The sequence below is a fragment of the Pteropus vampyrus genome, unplaced genomic scaffold, assembly GCF_000151845.1.
Source record: "Pteropus vampyrus isolate Shadow unplaced genomic scaffold, Pvam_2.0 Scaffold23, whole genome shotgun sequence".
Classification (NCBI taxonomy): Eukaryota; Metazoa; Chordata; class Mammalia; order Chiroptera; family Pteropodidae; genus Pteropus; species Pteropus vampyrus.
Window position 1 is genome coordinate 11,752,851 of NW_011888804.1, and position 16,702 is coordinate 11,769,552.

Genomic DNA, 16,702 nt, shown 5'->3' on the forward strand with positions numbered 1-16,702 from the left:
TGATACTGTGACTGCTGATTGTGAGTGTACCTTCCCCAGTTCCTTATGTCACTGGGATAGTCAGGCTCACCTTGGCATCTGGCCCCCAGCCAGGGGCTTACACCTGCACAGCAAGTACATGGCAGGCACACAACAGGTGCACGACAGGCCCACCACAGGGCTGGGAACACCAACGGATTCACCAGGAAATGGGCAGTGAGCAAGCCCCTGTGGGTTTTCACATGGGAGCACTTTGACACTTTACAGCCAGGCCTTTTAATCTGTCTCTTCTGAAGGCTCCTTCCACTATTAAGAAGCCACACAGTCCATTAGCAGATGTGCAGGCTGAGGCTGGGCGGCAAGTGACCCCCTTTTTCCTGCTTTCCTGAGGTTCCCAGCAGGCTGTTGGGGTCCCATCTGCCAGGCCACTGAAGAAGCAGCAGCAGAGCCCCTGTGACCACTGGCAGCTGAGTGAGGAGCCTGTAGCAGGCCCTCAGGCGCATTGCCTCTGGGGCTCCCGTGGTGGGTGGCCTCTGGGCCTGAGTCGGGCCTTGGCTAAGCCTCTGAATTTAAAACCCTGTCCTTCTTTACTCCTGGAAGGGGCCATGGGACAGGCAGAGAAGGAATGCTAAGATGCCCGGAAGTAGTGCTCCTGCGGAGGACAGCCCAGGGCAGGGCAGCCCGGCTTTCCTCAGGCAGCAGGTGTGGCTCAGAGAGGGCCCATGGCTGCTGCCAGCTACAGGCCTGGGCCGAGCCCAGCTTGACTTTTAACCTGTCTTAAGCCTGGGTGCCCCTACCTATCCCCCTGCTAGTGACAGGGGCAGTAGGCCAGTAGGCACAGCTGCTGCCCCAATATGACGTCAGGTGACACATCCCTGGACCATGCTCTGTCCTCCCGTGCTGTCTTAGGGAGCCCCATGGAAGGACAGTGGAGGCCCACCTGACTTTGGTGCCCCTGCGTGCTCTTGGACTGCATGGGGGGATGGGAACCCATGAAATTCTTCTGGGATGAGGGCTGGGAATCCTTGAGGCTAGACATGGCTCGTTGCCATGGTCTGAGAACCCTCTGGAATCTGCCTTCCCTTGCCCAGGTGCTGCCCTGTGCTTGCTGCAGCCCCGCACGCCCAGGAGCCCGGAGATCCTGACGTTACCCTTGGCAACGTGCTGACGCAAATGCCAGCGGGCGGGTGGGGGGCTGTGGCTCCTCCGCCAGGCGTGGGGGCGGGGGGCTCTGCCAGCCCTCTGTCAGGGGAAGAGGAGGCCTTGAAGCTGAGTGGGATAGAAGAGCTCTGAGGAACTGTGTCCAGAGCCTGGCACTGGGCCCCCAGACTCCTTTGGTTTCTGTAAAAATCAGCATGGCTTGTTCTTGGCTGCCTTGCCTTCTCCGGGGCCCAGAGAAAACAGTTCTGGGCCCTCCAAAAGGAGAAGGCAGGGGTGGCAGCCCCATTCCAGTCCCAGTGGCAGGAGGCGGGAGGAGGGCAGGGGCATGGAAGAGGCATGCCAGAGGCAGTGACAGGAGCTGCTTGGAGGCGCCGGGAGAGGCAGGCTCTCCTTGCTGTCTGGCCCGGCTCTCCTCTGGGCGGCCGGCCCACCTCCTCGGCCAGCCCCAGCCGGCAGGAGGAATTGTGGAGGGTATTGTCTTTCCTTAGCAGCCTGTTTGTTTTCCCTCCTGAGATATTGCTGGTAGAGCATGAAAGGTCAGAACCATTTGGAATCCAGTGAATTTCCAGCCTCGCTGCCTTGAGTTTCTCATCGAGAATTTCCTTTTCTGGTGAATAACCAACCACCTCCCCAGGCCTGCTGAGACTCGGGTGGTAGTAGGTTGGCAGGGTGGGGAGGGGGGAGGCCTGGCTGCCAGCCCCTCCCTTTAGAAAATGCCCTCAATGGTCCCAGAGTCTGGCTGCCTCCAGGAGGCAAGCATGGGCCTCACAGAGAATCCTACAGCCAACCCAAACCAGGACTTCCCACTGTGCCTCTCCCCACCCCCCACAGGGACAGGGCCAGGAGAAGGCTAGAGATGCGAGGGCTGCCGGTCCACCCAGCCTAGCTGTGCAGCCAGTCGCTAGCACATGAACTGGGATCCACCCTGTAATGAATGACTGCGATGTAGGGGAGTGTAAGCACTGGACTGAGGTCCGGGAAGGCCGCTCAAGGAGGTGACACCTGAGATGAGACCTGAGGAGCAGGGGCAAGCAGGCAGGGAGACGACGGGCAGGGTGGGCACGCACTTAAGGCTGGAGAGAGCAGAGCACACAGGCGTGAAAGCAGCTCATGAAGGCCAGAGCAGAGAAGAGGAAGTGGCAGTGAGGAGGCGTGGATGGGCTGGGCGGAGCCAGCAGGGCCTCTGGCAGGAGAAGGCCTGGCCCTGGGCCTGTCTTTGAGGACACTTGGGCCGCCTCTTGGTTGATGGGTTCAGAGAGCAGAGATGAAAGCCAAATCCCTTCATGAAACATGGGACCGACTCAGGGCTCGGGCACCCCGCCTCCCGCATCCTAGGACACCTGTGGGCACCGGCTTGGTGGGCAAAGCCTGCCAGAAGTCATTCTGGGAGTCCAGCTTAGCGCCGAGGGAATTTGCCACACTGGCCCTGGAGATGACAAACAAGCGGCTGAAGATACAGGCCCCTAGGAGGCCTCAGAACACAGGCTGTCACCAGCCTCAGGACAAAGCGGAGACGGGCAAAAGAAGCCTGAGTGCTGACTGCTGAGCCTGCGTGGCTGGCTGACCTGCCCTGGCACTGTCCTCTGGCCTAGCTTGGGCACCTCGCTTTGCTTCACAGCCTCACCGCCTGGTCAGCCTCAAGCCCTCTGCCCTCTGCAAAGCCTCATCAAGGAGCCTGACCTTGCTCATCCACCGAGATGCCCTCCCTGCCAGAAACTACACATGGTGCCGGAGTGGGGACAGGCAGAAGAGTAAGAGCGGCTGGAACCCCAAGACCACGCAGCGCTGGGAGCAAGGTGGGCCTGTCCTCATGGACATGGTGTCCTTGGCCCAGGCCACTCCCCAAGGACACCATCACCACCTGGGCACAGCTCTGGGGAGAACCCCAGCTGCACAAAGGGAAAGCGAGAAGAACCCTGCCTTCTGTTTCCACGGCCGGCTATAGCCGCTTCCTTCTCCAAGAGGCCGGGCCTCTTCACGAACCCAATGAAGCTGCAGACTCTCTCTCTATCCAGAGAAAACGCTCAGGGTACCGGGTCAGAGAAGGGACCCCCAGGCTGGGGTATTAACCGAGAGCTGCCTTCAGGGGCAGATGTCCTGACACCAGGCATGACCCTGAGGTGCTGTGGTGCCCACGGAACCTGCTATGCTCCACACTCTGCTCCCAGAGACACACCTTGATGGGGCCTCCCTGGCTCCCTTCTGATGGCAGCCTCTCCCACCCTGCCCTGCGACACCCAGAAGCCCACCTGCTTCCCAGGAGCCAGCAGTGGCAGGAACAAGCCTGGAAAAGCCTGGCCACTCACCGTCTGGTTGTCCTCGTAGAGCTTCAGGTCGTAGCCGCTAAGCTCCACGCAGAAGATGATGGCCGTGACACCCTCGAAGCAGTGGATCCACTTTTTGCGCTCTGACCTCTGTCCACCCACGTCCACCATCTTGAAGGTGAGCTCCTTGAAGGTGAACTTGTTCTCCACGATGCCCGTGGTCATGTCCCGGGAGCGCAGGATGTCCTCGACGGTGGGGATGTAGTCGGGCGCAGCGATGCGTTCCAGGTCGTTCAGATAGTAGGCAGCATTGTCCTCCAGGTGGTACTCACTGGAGCGGCCGAAGCAGGCCTGAGCCCCAGGATCAGCCCACAGCCGCCGCATGACACCCAGTAGCTCGGGCGTGATCTCGCCCTTGCTCTCGGCGGGGCCGGTCAGCGCGAAGAGCTGCACAGCATCATAAGCGCGGTCAGGGTTGTGGAAGTCAATCTTGAGGGCAGCCAGGGCTCGGATGATGCGGGTCAGCGAGTCGATGGCGTTGTAGATGATGAGTGGCTTGTACTCCTTGCAGGCCTCCAGGTTGAAGCCACCGCTGTGGATGATCTTCATCTGCTTCACAATGGTGCTCTTGCCCGAGTTGCTGGTGCCCAGCAGGAGCAGCTTGATTTCTCGGCGCTGCCGCTGGCTCTCTGAGCGCAGGTGGCGGTCAATTCGCCGGGACCGCCGCGCTGCCTCTTTCTCCTCCGAGCTTTGCCGACATCCCATGGTCTGGCAGCGGCAGGCCCAGGTGGGAGCACGGACGGGCACCTCTCCCTCTGCCCTGACAGAGTAGGGATGCGGAGACTCGCGGGCGGCGAGCCTGGCAGAGGGAGCCCGGCTGCCCTTTTGCACTCAGTGCGGGTGGTGGGGCAAGGTCGGGCCCCACTGCAGCCCCTGCCCCAGCGCCTCTTCTGCAGCCAGCATGGCGCTCCTGCTGCAGGGGGTGGCCGAGCCCGCCCTCTAGTGACACACCCCCTCCCCAGGCTGCGGCCAGGCCTGATTCGTGGCAGTCATTCCCCGTCCTCCCGATGATGGGAAGCCGTCCACTCGCCTCTGCCCACTCGCCTCTGCCTAGGCTGCGGCCGTCTGGTCCCCGGTTGCTGTGGCGATGCTGCTAAGTGCGGCTGGAAGGCCTGCCGCCAGTGCCGCTGCCACGGGTGCTCCCTGCGGCCCCCCTGCCTCGGGCATCCGCCCTTCACCTGCCAACACAGAGAACAGGGTGAGCCTCCGCCCACCATGGGAAAGGGAGCCTTCTGGACGGCAGGAAGCTGCCTGGGGAACAATGACCAAGCCCCCTCCCCACCATGAAGCTCCTCAGAGTTGGTGCCCAAACCACAGCAAACAAACGCACTGGCCACCGCTCCCCACGCCCGGTCAGCAGCCAGTCTGCCGAAGGCAGGTACTCAAGGAAAGAGTGCTCAGTTCTATACCATGGCCTTGGCCTGAAGGTCCTTAAAGTGCGGGGAGCAACCCAGGCTCCGCCGCCCCTCCCTGCCCACCAGACCCGGTAACCTCACCCTTCCTGAGCCTTGGTCTCCCTGTTTGGTGGTGGTTAGGGTTCAACATAGTGGCCCTGCTCTGATGACCCCCTGTGCCCTCTCCTGCAGCTGTACCCACATGTGCTGTGGCATCGATAGGGCTTGGCTCCTTCTTGGCTTATGGTGGAGTTCCAGGCTGGGGTAACTGGGTGCCCTCTACTCTTACCACCTTCTGTAGGAGCTGGGTCAGCCCTACTCTCTCCCAGGACAGGACATTTACCAGGAGACTGGCCAGCTCTAGGGGTGAGCAGACAGGCAGGGAGCAGAGCGAGGTAGAGGCCTCAGGCTGGGAGCACCACAGGGTGAATGGCAACTTGGGGCTGGGGCTCTCTGGTGAGTGGAGTGGAGGGAGGCTCGGGCTGGGCAGGCTGAATGAGGGGAGCAGAGGCTGGGGTGGGGCAGGGAGGTGTCCAGGCCAGAGCAGTCCAAAGCAATGGGGTCACTGAGTCCAGGGCGAGGCAAGGGCCCAGAGCTCTGTCTCAGGCCAAGTCTTTCATGTCCCCACCCCTGCATTATTGGTCAGTAAGGAACAGCTGTGCTCATACTTGGGGCAAGGCCTCAGCACCCGGCTCTCCCACAGTCACCTGTTGTCCCAGGATGCCTGTAAGCTCTTCCCAGGGCTTTCCCAAAGAGCTGCGGGCAGCTAGGCCAGGGCCCTCACACCAGAGCAGCCACCAAGCTCAGGTTCTGCCCATAACTGGGAGCCCGGGAGGTGCCTGCCCCAATTCATCCCCTACCCCCCCCCCCCCCCCTCTTTCCCTGCCTGACTGCCTACTGAAGCCTCCCTATTCTGCCATGGCCAGCATTCACCCCTCTAACCACCCCCATCCCCTCCATGGCAGGCCGTGGTACAAGGATGTGAGGCCAACAGACCCAGAGAGTTAGAGCTCGTCTCTTCTTCCTATCTGTCCACGTCCTCCCAGCTGGCCTCCCTGCTTGCTAGTCCCAGAGATGCTGCTCTGAAGCAGGCCCAGAGTGCCTGTTCTCTCCCTGGGCCAAGGTTCCCACCTCTCCTTCCTCCCCACCTGCCTCTGCACCCAGAGGTGCTTTAAGCATCTCTCACACCTCCTCTTCCCCTGGGTTGAAACTCCATGTACCCTCAATGTTCAGTGGCCTGGGCATACAACTCCATGGCTCAGAGCTTGTCCCTCACCAGTCACGGGTGTCCATGAGAGGCAAAGTATCCAATGCAGAGCCTGGTACCAGAGCAAGTGCCAGCCAGCACCCCACTGTTGCTGTCAACTGTGAGTGCCCGCCCCCCATTCCACCTCCTCCAATGCTTCCATCCCATCCCTGTCCTGCCTTCTATGGCAGCACGTGGTAACCTGGGACCAAACAGGGCCTGTGCACTGACACCGCCTTTCCAGGGACAAGGACCAGAAGTGCCAGGACAGCAGGCCCCGGAGCAGCGCAGAGCCCAGCACAGAGCAGGTGTTCAGTAGTGCTGGTGGGAAGGAGGAAGGAGGGAAGGCATCGGACTGGGAGAGGTGGAGGAGCTCTCCCGCTTCTTGGCAGCCTCGACCATGAGGGGGCCATGGACTAGGCGTATACTAGAAAACACCCCGTCTGCGTCTGCTGAGGGAGCAGTGGTTAGATGGTCGGTCAAGGAGGTTAGAAATCATGCTTAGAACGGAAGTTCCGCGATGATGCCCAGCCCGGGCACAAGGGCACAAGTATGCGCTGCATGCCATGTACATAATACATGCAGCACACACGCGCACACGCGCACATGCATGTGCTGTGCAAGAGAGGCCTAGGACGTCATTCTCCAAGCAGCACTGAGTCCTGGGCTGTGGCACTACAAGAAATTTGTTTCTTCTTTGCATTTTTCCATATTATCTACATTTCCTTCCAAGTCTGTCATAAGAAAGGTTTGTAAACAAGTATCCTGGCATTGACAAGGCCCTGTCTACTGTGGCAGCTGGGATGGCCTCTCTCCGCCCTGGACCATGAGTAGGTCAGGCAAGGCCCCAGGGCTGCTCCCTGGTCCCTGTGGACAGAAGTCCAAAGCCCTGAGCCAGCTGCCCAGGATGTCCTGCTCCACCCAGAGCCCGCAGGGCCTTCCCTGTCAGTGCTGCCCCACTGTGGGAAAGCTGGCATCCTTTCTCCCAGAGGCGACGCTGGCCCCATGTTATCATTACCATTTTTCTCAATTTTCTATTCTCAAATATGAGGTACAGAGAGGCCTCATGTGACCAATTCTTTCTCAGCTGGTCAGTGACAAGAACAAAGATCACCCAGAAGAGCAGGTTCCTCCCATTTTTTTTGCCACCTGAGTGAGCCAAGTAGGCTCCCAGTTGCGTAGGTGTCCATGTCCGTGCTTCACGGCACCCTGCAGTGACCCCACTCTTAGAACATGGTCTAGCTCAAGCAAATGACATGGCCTGGGGTCATGTGCGGCAGTCCCCTGCCTCCATGCAGAGCTGCACTTGAACAGAGATGTCAGCCACTTCCTCAGACAGCCATACCTGATCGCCCTGCCTCAGGTCCTTCTCAAACCCAAATCCCTCCCCGGCAGCTGGAGCCCCAGGGAGCCTGCCAGGCCAGCCTGGCACAGGCTGTTCTCTGGAGGGCTCACCTGTCACCCTGGGCTGCTCCTGCCAGCAACACCACTCATCTTGCTTCTGTACCGGAACTCTGCCTGTTCTTCACAGGCCAGCTCATGTACGGCTGCCACCCCCACCAGCGGGCACCCTGTCCCCTTCCTGCTACTTCTGCCTCTCTCCACCATGTCCTTCCTTTCTCTAGGATTTCCTTAAAAATGATGAGGACCTGATCTAACGCCATATTCAAAAGTTAACTTAAAATGAACCAAAGACTTACATGTAAAACCTAAAACTATAAAATTCTTAGAAGAGAGCACAGGGCAAGAGCTTCCTGACATTAGATTTGGCAACAGTTTCTTGAATATGACACCAAAGGCACAGGCAACAAAAGAAAAAAATTGATAAACTGGACTTCATGAAAATTAAGATATTTTGTGCATCAAAAGATAATATCAACAGGGTAAAAAAGCACCCCATGGATTGGGAGAAAATATTTGCAAATTATATATCTGATAAGGGATTAATATCTAAAATGTATAGGAATTAATATCTAAAATATATAGGAAACTCCTAAAACTCAACAACAACAAAAAACCTGATTGAAAACTGGGTAAAGAACTTACATAGAAATTTCTCCAAAGAAGATATACAAATGATCAATAAGCACACGAAAAGATGTTCAACATCACTACTCATTAGGGTAATGCAAATCAAAACCACAATATAACACCTCAAACCAAACAGACAGCTACTAAAAAAAAAAAAAAAAAAAAACAAAAAGAAACAAAATAAGCATGGTGAGGACGTGGAGAAATCAGAACTCTTGCACATTGCTGGTGGGAATGTAAAATGGTGCAGCCGCTCTGGAAAACGGTATGGTCGTTCCTCAAAAAATTAAAAATAGAACTACTACATGATCCAGCAATTCTACTTCTAGGTATATATCCAAAGGAATTGAAATCAGGGTCTGGGAGAGATTTTTGCACACCCATGTTCACAGCAGCATCATTCACAATAGGTAAGATGCAGAAGCAACCCAAGTGTCCACTGGCAGATGAGAGGTCAAGCGAATTGTGGTCCATTCTCACAAGGGAGTAACACTCAGCCCTAAAAGGGAAGGAAACTGACACATGCCACACATGGATGAACCTTGAAGACATTATGCTAAGTGAAATACGCTAGTCACAAAAGGACAAATACTGTATGATTCCATGTATATGAGACCTCTAGAGTCATCAAATTCATAGAGACAGAAAATAGAATGGTGGGGCCTGGGGCCAGAGGAAGGGAGATGGGGAGTTGTTGTGTAATGGGGATAGAGCATCAGTTTGGCAAGGCGAAGAGTTCTGGAGATGGTGGTGGTGGTTGCTCAACAATGTGAATGTGTTTAATACCACTGAACTGTACACTTAAAAATGGTTAAAATGGTAAATTTTATGTTATGTGTATTTTACCATCAAAAAAAAAGTCCTGTTGGTGAACTACTACACACACACAAAAAAAGGTAGAAGGCCACGAGGTATGGGAGAAAGAGGCAGGCCCATGACCCATCCTGGCTTCACACACCAGTGGAGAGCTGCTCTGGGCCCACACTGCCCACAATGCCTTGGGTCCAAAGCCACCCTGTCTGAGGAGGTGTGACTTGTGCTTCAGGAAGTATGTGCTCCACAACCTCAAGGCCGAGGGCGGGGCTTCTGATAGTCAGGAGAGCAGCCTAGGGCCGGCCACAAGGTCTTGACTAGTGCATACCAGTAGTCACAGGGCAACTCAGGAGGAAAGGGGAGATGGTGGCCATATTCATGTGGCCAAGCTGTCTGCCATCTGCACGGGGCAGCCACCAACAGTCATATCTGAGGTGGGCCCCTCTGCTGAGGGTGCTCTCTTCTTTCAGATCACCAGAACCGACACGCTAGAGGCCCCACACGGGGTTCTCCCTGCAGCTCAGTGGGGGTGAACGCTCAGTGCCATAGAACTGGTGGTGGGGGACAGGACTGCGCATGGGTACTGGGAGGGGGCCAGTGAGTGGGAGTCTGGGCCAAGTTCCAAACAGGACCTCAAAACAGTCCCAGCTATTCTGAGGCTCGGCTTCTCTGCTTTTACACGGGGCTGCCAGTCTCTCCTCTCTCTGAGTGTAACTGAACCTTCAAGGACTCCCCAGTCGGCCCAGAGACAAAGAGCTGGACGACCACATTGCTTGCTCCCTGGCCCACAACTGCTCATGAGTCCCCAGGGCCCGACACCCAGGACCCCACCACAGGGCTGCTGGGTCTGGCCAGAAATTACTGAGGAAAAAGAGAAAGGTACCAGGCAGAAGAGGAGCATACACAGAGGCCGCGGGTGGGAGGAAAGGCACTACGGTGTGAGTGGGGCTGAAGGAAGGGACGAGTGGCTGGACAGAGGAGAGAGGAACCAGGTGAGAGGAGGGGCAGGGCCGACCAGGAGAAGTCTCCCGTCGGTGTGTGTGTGTGTGTGTGTGTGTGTGACTATGTGGCTGTGTGTGTGTTCACATGTGTCTATGGTTGCATGCGTGCAGATCTGTGCGTGTGTCTGCAGGACTGCGTATGTGTGTGTGCACTAGTCTAGGTACGTGCCTGTGTACGAAGGCCCATGTACATGGTGTGAGTACGTAGGTGTACGCTTATGTCCGTGGTGTGCTGGGAGCAGAGGTGCACATGGAGAGGAGGAATGAGATCCCCATCATCCCAGTTACTAGGCCGGGGCTTGGAGCCTGGCACTTGGGGTGGGTTAGGGGGCGCAGCTGACCGATGCAACGAAGACCTGTGCCCAAGTTTATGCAGGTAAGAAGGGTGGGAGTCAGACCAAAGGCAGCAAATAAACGGTGATGGGGGAAGGTGCTGAGCTCACAGTAGGGTCAGGGGTTGGGGGGAAGGGATGAAGGCTGCAGGTCTGCCAAGGTGGGCCAGCCTCCCAACCGGTGACAGGTGAGAGGTGATCGTGAGCAGGCGGTCAGGGAAGTGGAACTGCCAGTACAAAGGCTCTGAGGTGGAATGTGCCTGGCCAGTCTGAGGGACAGGAAGGAGGCGGGTGGCTGGCTCTGAGAGTGAGGGGCTGACAGCAGGAGGTCATTGTAAGGGCTCCAGCTTTTTCTCTGTGCAAGTCAAGCCAGCCGGGGTTGTGCCCTTTGTATGAACAGCATTCTCAGACCAGGGGAGGCTCCGCATGCAGCTCTCCAGGCGAGAGGGCAGCTGTGTGGGAGAGGGCTGTAGGGAGGTAGGGACATGGGCTGTATACTGGACAGTGGCAGTCGAGGTTAGAGCCCTCCAAGCCTGGCCAGCAGGCTGGGAGTGAGGCTGTTCTTGGAGAAGGGGACACTGGGAGGAAGTGACAGGTGTGCCCATGGAGGGCTCGGTACAGATGTGTAAAAAGCTGGGGCTCCCCAGCAGCCACGAGACACTGGCTCCTTTGGCTGTGGTTCTCGACAAACTCCATCGAGGCCCCTCTTGGGTCTCCCTGACTCACCGACCCACTTGCTTGTGTACCAAAGGTTGCCAGGGTGTGAACCACAAACCCAGAGCTCACTCAGGGACCTGCTGACTGAAAGCTGCTCCACTTCCTGCAGTCTCAAGGCCAGATACTTCAGCACAGGCATTGACTATTCCCTTCAAGACCCTCCCTGCCCTACCCCCTGGCCCTGGTCCCTACTCACTACTTGGCAGGCCTGGCCTGCCTTAGTTTCACAGTGCCCCCTTCTCACAGATGGAAATCTCTCAAGTCTGTATTCGTGTCATAGTTGTTGAGCGATAACCCCGAGCCAGGCCACGGTTCTCCCCAGGCCTGTCCCCATAGCCTGGAGCACAGCTCCAGCAATGTCACACCCATATCCATTGTCACCCTTGCTCACAGCCAAGTCAGGGGCCAAGACAGAGGAGGGCAGAGCAAGACTGTAGAGCAACTGCCCCCCACTGCTCTCTGAACAGCCTCTTCTGGGCCCTCCCCGCACTGGGAAGGGAGGCTGGGGCCAAGGTCATCCAAGGTGTCACTGCCCAAGCCAGGCTAAGCCAGAGGGTCTCCAAGGAAAGAAACGGCTTATCAGCTTACTGGGCTAGAGAGAGCTTGGACCTGGTGGGTGGGGCTCCCTCCTGACCAGGCCCCCACTTCTTCTGAGAAAGAGGGAGACAAGAAGCCAAGCCCCTCACTCCCTAGACTCTCTCCTTACTCCAAGGAAGGCTCGCTTAACATTGGGCCCTGAAAGGGGTGAGCTAGGGAGGGGGTGAGACCCCCAGGAGGTAGTTTGGTCCCGGTGAGGAGACAGACCCGCAGACTGAATAGATGGAGAGGCATGTCTGAGGCCCAAGGAGAGGCCACTCAGATGGCCAGCTGTGCGGCAGACCCAATGGGTAGGACCCTAAAGGCAGAGGGCAGCCCAGGTTACAGGGCCAGGGAGGCAGAGTGAGACCACACACCCAGTGCACTGACGGCCTCCAGTCATCCCATAGGTACAACATGTGGCCCCAGATTGACGCCCCTGCTGCAGGAGAGTACCTGGCCCAGTGTGGGGATCGGAGATGTCTCAGGTCCTGGGCCTTTCCACTCCTGCAGAGCTCCCTGACTCTGGTGCCCCTCAGAGGCAGAGCCTCAGCCTGCCTGGGCGGGGCTGTGACTCAGCACTACTGTCCCCCCACTTTCTACCCCGCCCCTGCTTGCTCAGACACCTTCTGCCCTGGCCAAAGCAGCCCTTCTACCTGCCAGCTCCACCTTGCCACCCAGCAGATGCTCTATAGTGACCTGGAGGTGGGGGAAGAGGGGGGCGCCTGGCCTGGGTGTCTGGGACCCCAGGCCTCTCTTAGGCAGAGTGGGGAAGTCCCTGCCTCAAGTCCCACGTCTTGGGGTTTGTAGGGACTGACCAGAGCAGATACATGTAAGGGTTCCCCGACATGCTGGGGTCCACATACCTCTGCTGCTGGCTTTGGGGCCACCTTAGCTTGCAGATCAGAAGGGGCTCTCCCTCCTGGGCCCAAACCTACCCATGTGGTTTCTATCTTCTTCTTCTGAAGAGTGGGTCCCCATCTCTGCCCTCTGGAACCGCTGTCCCTGCGTCAGCCCCTCCGTGGCTCTATTTTAGAAGCTGAAGGCCCGGAAAAGCCTCTGCCTGCGGCTGTCACCGATGACCGGGTTCCCTGCCCTTCTGATAAGGGAAGGCTTCTACTGCCCCTGCACACTGGGTGTGCTATAATCCAGGGGTCGGTCACACACTTTCCTGCCTGAGCCTCATGCACTGGGGCCCTGTCCGCACCCCTCAATGGTCTCACAGAGCTTGGCCTGGACCCTCGGGGGCTGGTGAGGTAGCAGCGGCTCCTCTGTGGTCTCTGGTAAGCCGATGTCCTTTGCCTGGCCCAGTTCTTTCACTGGTTCTAACTGCTCACCCCTTTCAATTCTGCGCCCCTACCTGGCCTGAACACTTGCTATGGCCCCCAGAGGATGTGTGTCGCCGGTGCTCAATACCCGCCGTACCTGGACAGCCAGCGCCGTGAAACGGCATGTTATCGGCCTCATCTGCACCTGTCACCCTAATGGTCTGGTCACAGTCCAGGGCCCTCCTAGACTCTTCACTGAGTCATAGCCACATGTTCTTAGACCACCAGGGACAGCTGCAGCACGGAAACTGGCATGGTGGGACAGGGAGAGGGCCTGGCTGCACTTTCTGAGTCTATGGCATGCCTCCTCCAGCTGTTGGGGCCTCCAGGAGGGAGGAGGGTGCTGCTGTAGCCATGGCCAGGGGGACAGCCTGCGCCTCCGTCCTGCAGAGGTCGGCCTGCAGCTATGCTCGTGCCTGTCCTCACACACGTGTGTCATCTCACGACGGCCTCTCATTGCGCCTGAGAGATAGGTATAACCTCACTGATGTAGAAACTAAGGTTTGAGGAGAGGGCGCGACTTCTTTGGGGCCACTTGGCTGGTGGCCTGCAGGGCTCAGCTTCCACCAGGCCCTCAGCCCTTTAGTACTCCAGTGCCAGCGACTGCAGCATAACCTGGTCACCTGCTCTGTTATTTACCCAACGTTTTCCTTTAATTTGACTTGCATTTTTTACTTAAACATGTACTTTATTTTTTAAATTTTATTTATTGATTTTTTAGGTGAGGCAACCCGTGGATGACCTCACAGATTGCAAGGACCTTGTCAGCTTACAATCCCTTTTTATTTTTTACACCTACAGCACCTGGTCTTCCTAGGTGGTCTCCCGTCCAAGTACTAACCAGGCCCGACCCTGCTTAGCTTCCAAGATCAGACGGGATCGGGCTTGTTCAGAGTGGCATGACCGTAAGACTAAACATGTACTTTAAAACAGACTTCATACTCCTACTTTAAGTGGAAAGCCAGAGTCCTTCAGCATAGACAGAAGTAACCTAAAATCTCAGCTAGCATAAATGAACTGCTACGGCCACTGGCCAGGGACCACCACCTGCCGAAGGAGCAGGCCTGTGAGGAGGCCGCTGGCTGTCCAAGGACCGGGATTAGCACCTGCCAGAGGGTGTGAGAGCCACAGTGGCGCCAAACCGGGATTTTCTCCTCCAAGGAAAGGATTGAGAGAGAAATAAAAAAGGATTACCTCCCTCCTGGGGAGGGTTGGTGTTGCTCACAGCAGCGGCCTCAAGTCACCTCATATGGTCTGGTGGCTGCCCGGCCCCTGGGGGTGCAGAGGGGTATACAGAGCTCAGGGACCCCTGGAGTGGAGGCAGTAGGGCTAGAATGGGGGATTTTTGACTGTGGTGTCAGTGCCGCACTCCTTGTCCTCAGGCCAGAGGCCATCTCTCAGGAAAGTACCCCAAGCCTGACCCACTGTCACCCCTTCTCTGCTCAGTTCTACTGGCCTGCTCATTAAGGCACCCTCCGCCGCTTCTCCTGGCACTAACTTACCCAGTACGAGGTGCAGTGGGCACCTGCCCCTGGGCAGAGGCCACCCACTCTCAGATCTGATCAGGCAATCAATCGATCTACTACTGGGCCCTGTCTACTCATGACTCTGCCCTCTGGGAATTGAGCCCAGTGTGTGTAGGCTCTGCTCCAGGCTCTGCTCCAGGCTCGGGGGACATGAAGTGGAACAAGCTTAGTCTGTGCATCAAGTAGCTTGCAGTCTGGTTGGGGAGATGGGTAAGCAAATAAATCAGTGCGGCCATTTCTGATAAAGAGCAGTGCCGTGGAGAAGGGAGTAGAGGCCTGTGGTGGGAATTGACTAGGTGGCTGGGTGGAAGGTCCAGGGAAGTGACACTGGAGGAGATACAATGACAAGTGACCTAGGAGTGGGGAAGGAGGCCAGGGCGGGGCAGGGGCAGGGCAGGAAACAGGTGGGATGGGGATGCCTGAGGGGGTGCTGCCCTAAGGGCTCAACTGGGCAGAGGAGGACCCTGCCTGGCCTAGGCCTAGCTCGAAGCAGGTCCACCCAGCAGTGGCCCTCCCATTACCCCCTGGGGAGCGGCTCAGTGATGGCTGCCCTGTCAGGGACCTTCCAGGGGCCAGAAGGCAGAAACCGCCTCCCTTGAGATGCCCTCTTCTCCCAAAGAAGTGCTGTTGGTGAAGGGGAGCACAGTTTGTGCCCAGGACCCAGCTTGTATCTGCTGCCTTTCCTCAGGGCAAATGCGGGACACACGGTTCCTTGGAAAGGCCAGCAAAGTGAGGCCAGGGAGCAAGGCTGAACGTGCCCCATTTCCTGCACACTTTATAGCACGTGGGCCTGGCCAAGGTCACATGTGGCAGAATCCATCTTGGACTATCCCAAACACTCTGATGTTTTTTGATATGACACATATTTCTAGACTAAAAAGCCACATCTTCCTGAGGAGATAAGAACCCCTTCTTGCCTTAATGCCAGAAACACTGGATGGGGAACAAGGACCGGCCACCTTCCTAGGAGATGCCCTTTGGGGAAAGCCGGCCTCCCACAATCCCACTTCTTCCTTCTCGAGAATCCCACAGAACACAATTCCCGGCCTCCCTGGCTGCACCTCCCACATCCCATGCCCGCAGCTCTGCCAGACCTACCCAGCTGAAGATGTCCCCTTTGAGGCCAGGTGAGAGCCTCCTTCCTTGTGAGGGCCCCTGGCTGCTTTGGCACCAGGCGGCCCCCTCAGAGCCTCAGGGGACTCATCTAGACTTGTCGCCTGGCCCCGTGTAACCTTGAGCTGAGTGTCATGTGCAGCTGGCTGGGCAATGGGGCTGGAATTCACCCCGGCAAGTTCAGCAGGGACGCCCGGACTGGCCCTTGCTTAACTCCTCTGCAGGTGCCTGCCCTGACCACCCGTGCTGTGCCCTCCTGCTCGAGATCCACCTTACCCTCCCCTCTCTCTCCGTTGCCAGCTCTAATTCTCTCGAAGCCAGTCTCTGTAAAAGACGTGCTGAACAGATGGACGAACACCAAAAAACATCGGTGCGCAGCTCGGAGGCTTCCCCGGCACTCCGTTTTGAGTGCGTTACCTCACATGACTCTGTGCAGACAGACGCCTGCGGCGGAGAGTCCCCCGTGGTCCACACGAGGCTTCTCAGGCCCTGGCGGTCTCCACTGACCCGAGGACTGCTCCCAAGCCCTCGGCCCCCCGGGGACTCTCTGCCTGTGCCTACCCCTCACTCAAACACTCCAGAACATCCCATTCCCCCTCCCCAAGTTGTAGGCAAGCTTCCCTAGGACCCCAATGCCAGTGTGGTGCACTGTGCTTTTGTCACCCTGTCCCAGCTTCCAGTTCTTCTTTCCGTATCCCATCCTCAGGGAGTAGCAAGGGTCCTCCTGCGCTCTCCTCCTGCCCACCCCTCCTCTTTCCCTCCCACCACCCTTGGCGGCTCTCCCTGCCCCTTCCCTTCCCTTCCCTTCCCTTCCCAGACAGCGCAAACCCCAATCAACACATTATCCTGACCACTTCATATACCGCTGAAAATGAGACAGGAGCCTGGGATGGGGTGCAGTGTGGACTCTTCATCCCCTGTGCACCCAGGCTGAGGGCCCGGTCAGGCCTCGCTCTGAGGAAACCAGCATCTCCTGGTCCTCAGGCCTCCTCCTCATGCAGGAAACCCCACACTTCCCTGCAAGTCGCTCCTCAGGTGTCCTGTCCAGAGGAAGGCTTTCAGACCAGCCCCTTCCCCAGCCCTGGTCCATTGTAGAGCATGCTTTACAATCTCTTCAAATAGACGACCCTCTCCCGCCATTCTTATGTTAAAAACAAAAAA

The 16,702-nt window shown here is 57.4% G+C and overlaps 2 protein-coding genes and 1 pseudogene across 2 annotated transcripts in view; 1 reads left to right on the plus strand and 2 right to left on the minus strand.

Moving 5' to 3' along the window:
- Positions 1 to 16,702, plus strand: part of RSPH14 (radial spoke head 14 homolog) — an 81,927-nt gene that overhangs the window by 43,290 nt on the left and 21,935 nt on the right. The gene's annotated exons all lie outside the window — the stretch shown is intronic.
- GNAZ (G protein subunit alpha z) overlaps positions 1 to 16,702 on the minus strand; it is a 56,385-nt gene that overhangs the window by 27,576 nt on the left and 12,107 nt on the right. Inside the window, exon 2 of the mRNA XM_011356024.2 lies at positions 3,447 to 4,642. Coding sequence (XP_011354326.1) covers positions 3,447 to 4,169 — 723 coding nt within the window. The 5' untranslated portion in view covers positions 4,170 to 4,642. The remainder of the gene's footprint in view (positions 1 to 3,446; positions 4,643 to 16,702) is intronic.
- LOC111737104 lies at positions 13,695 to 13,813 on the minus strand (annotated as a pseudogene).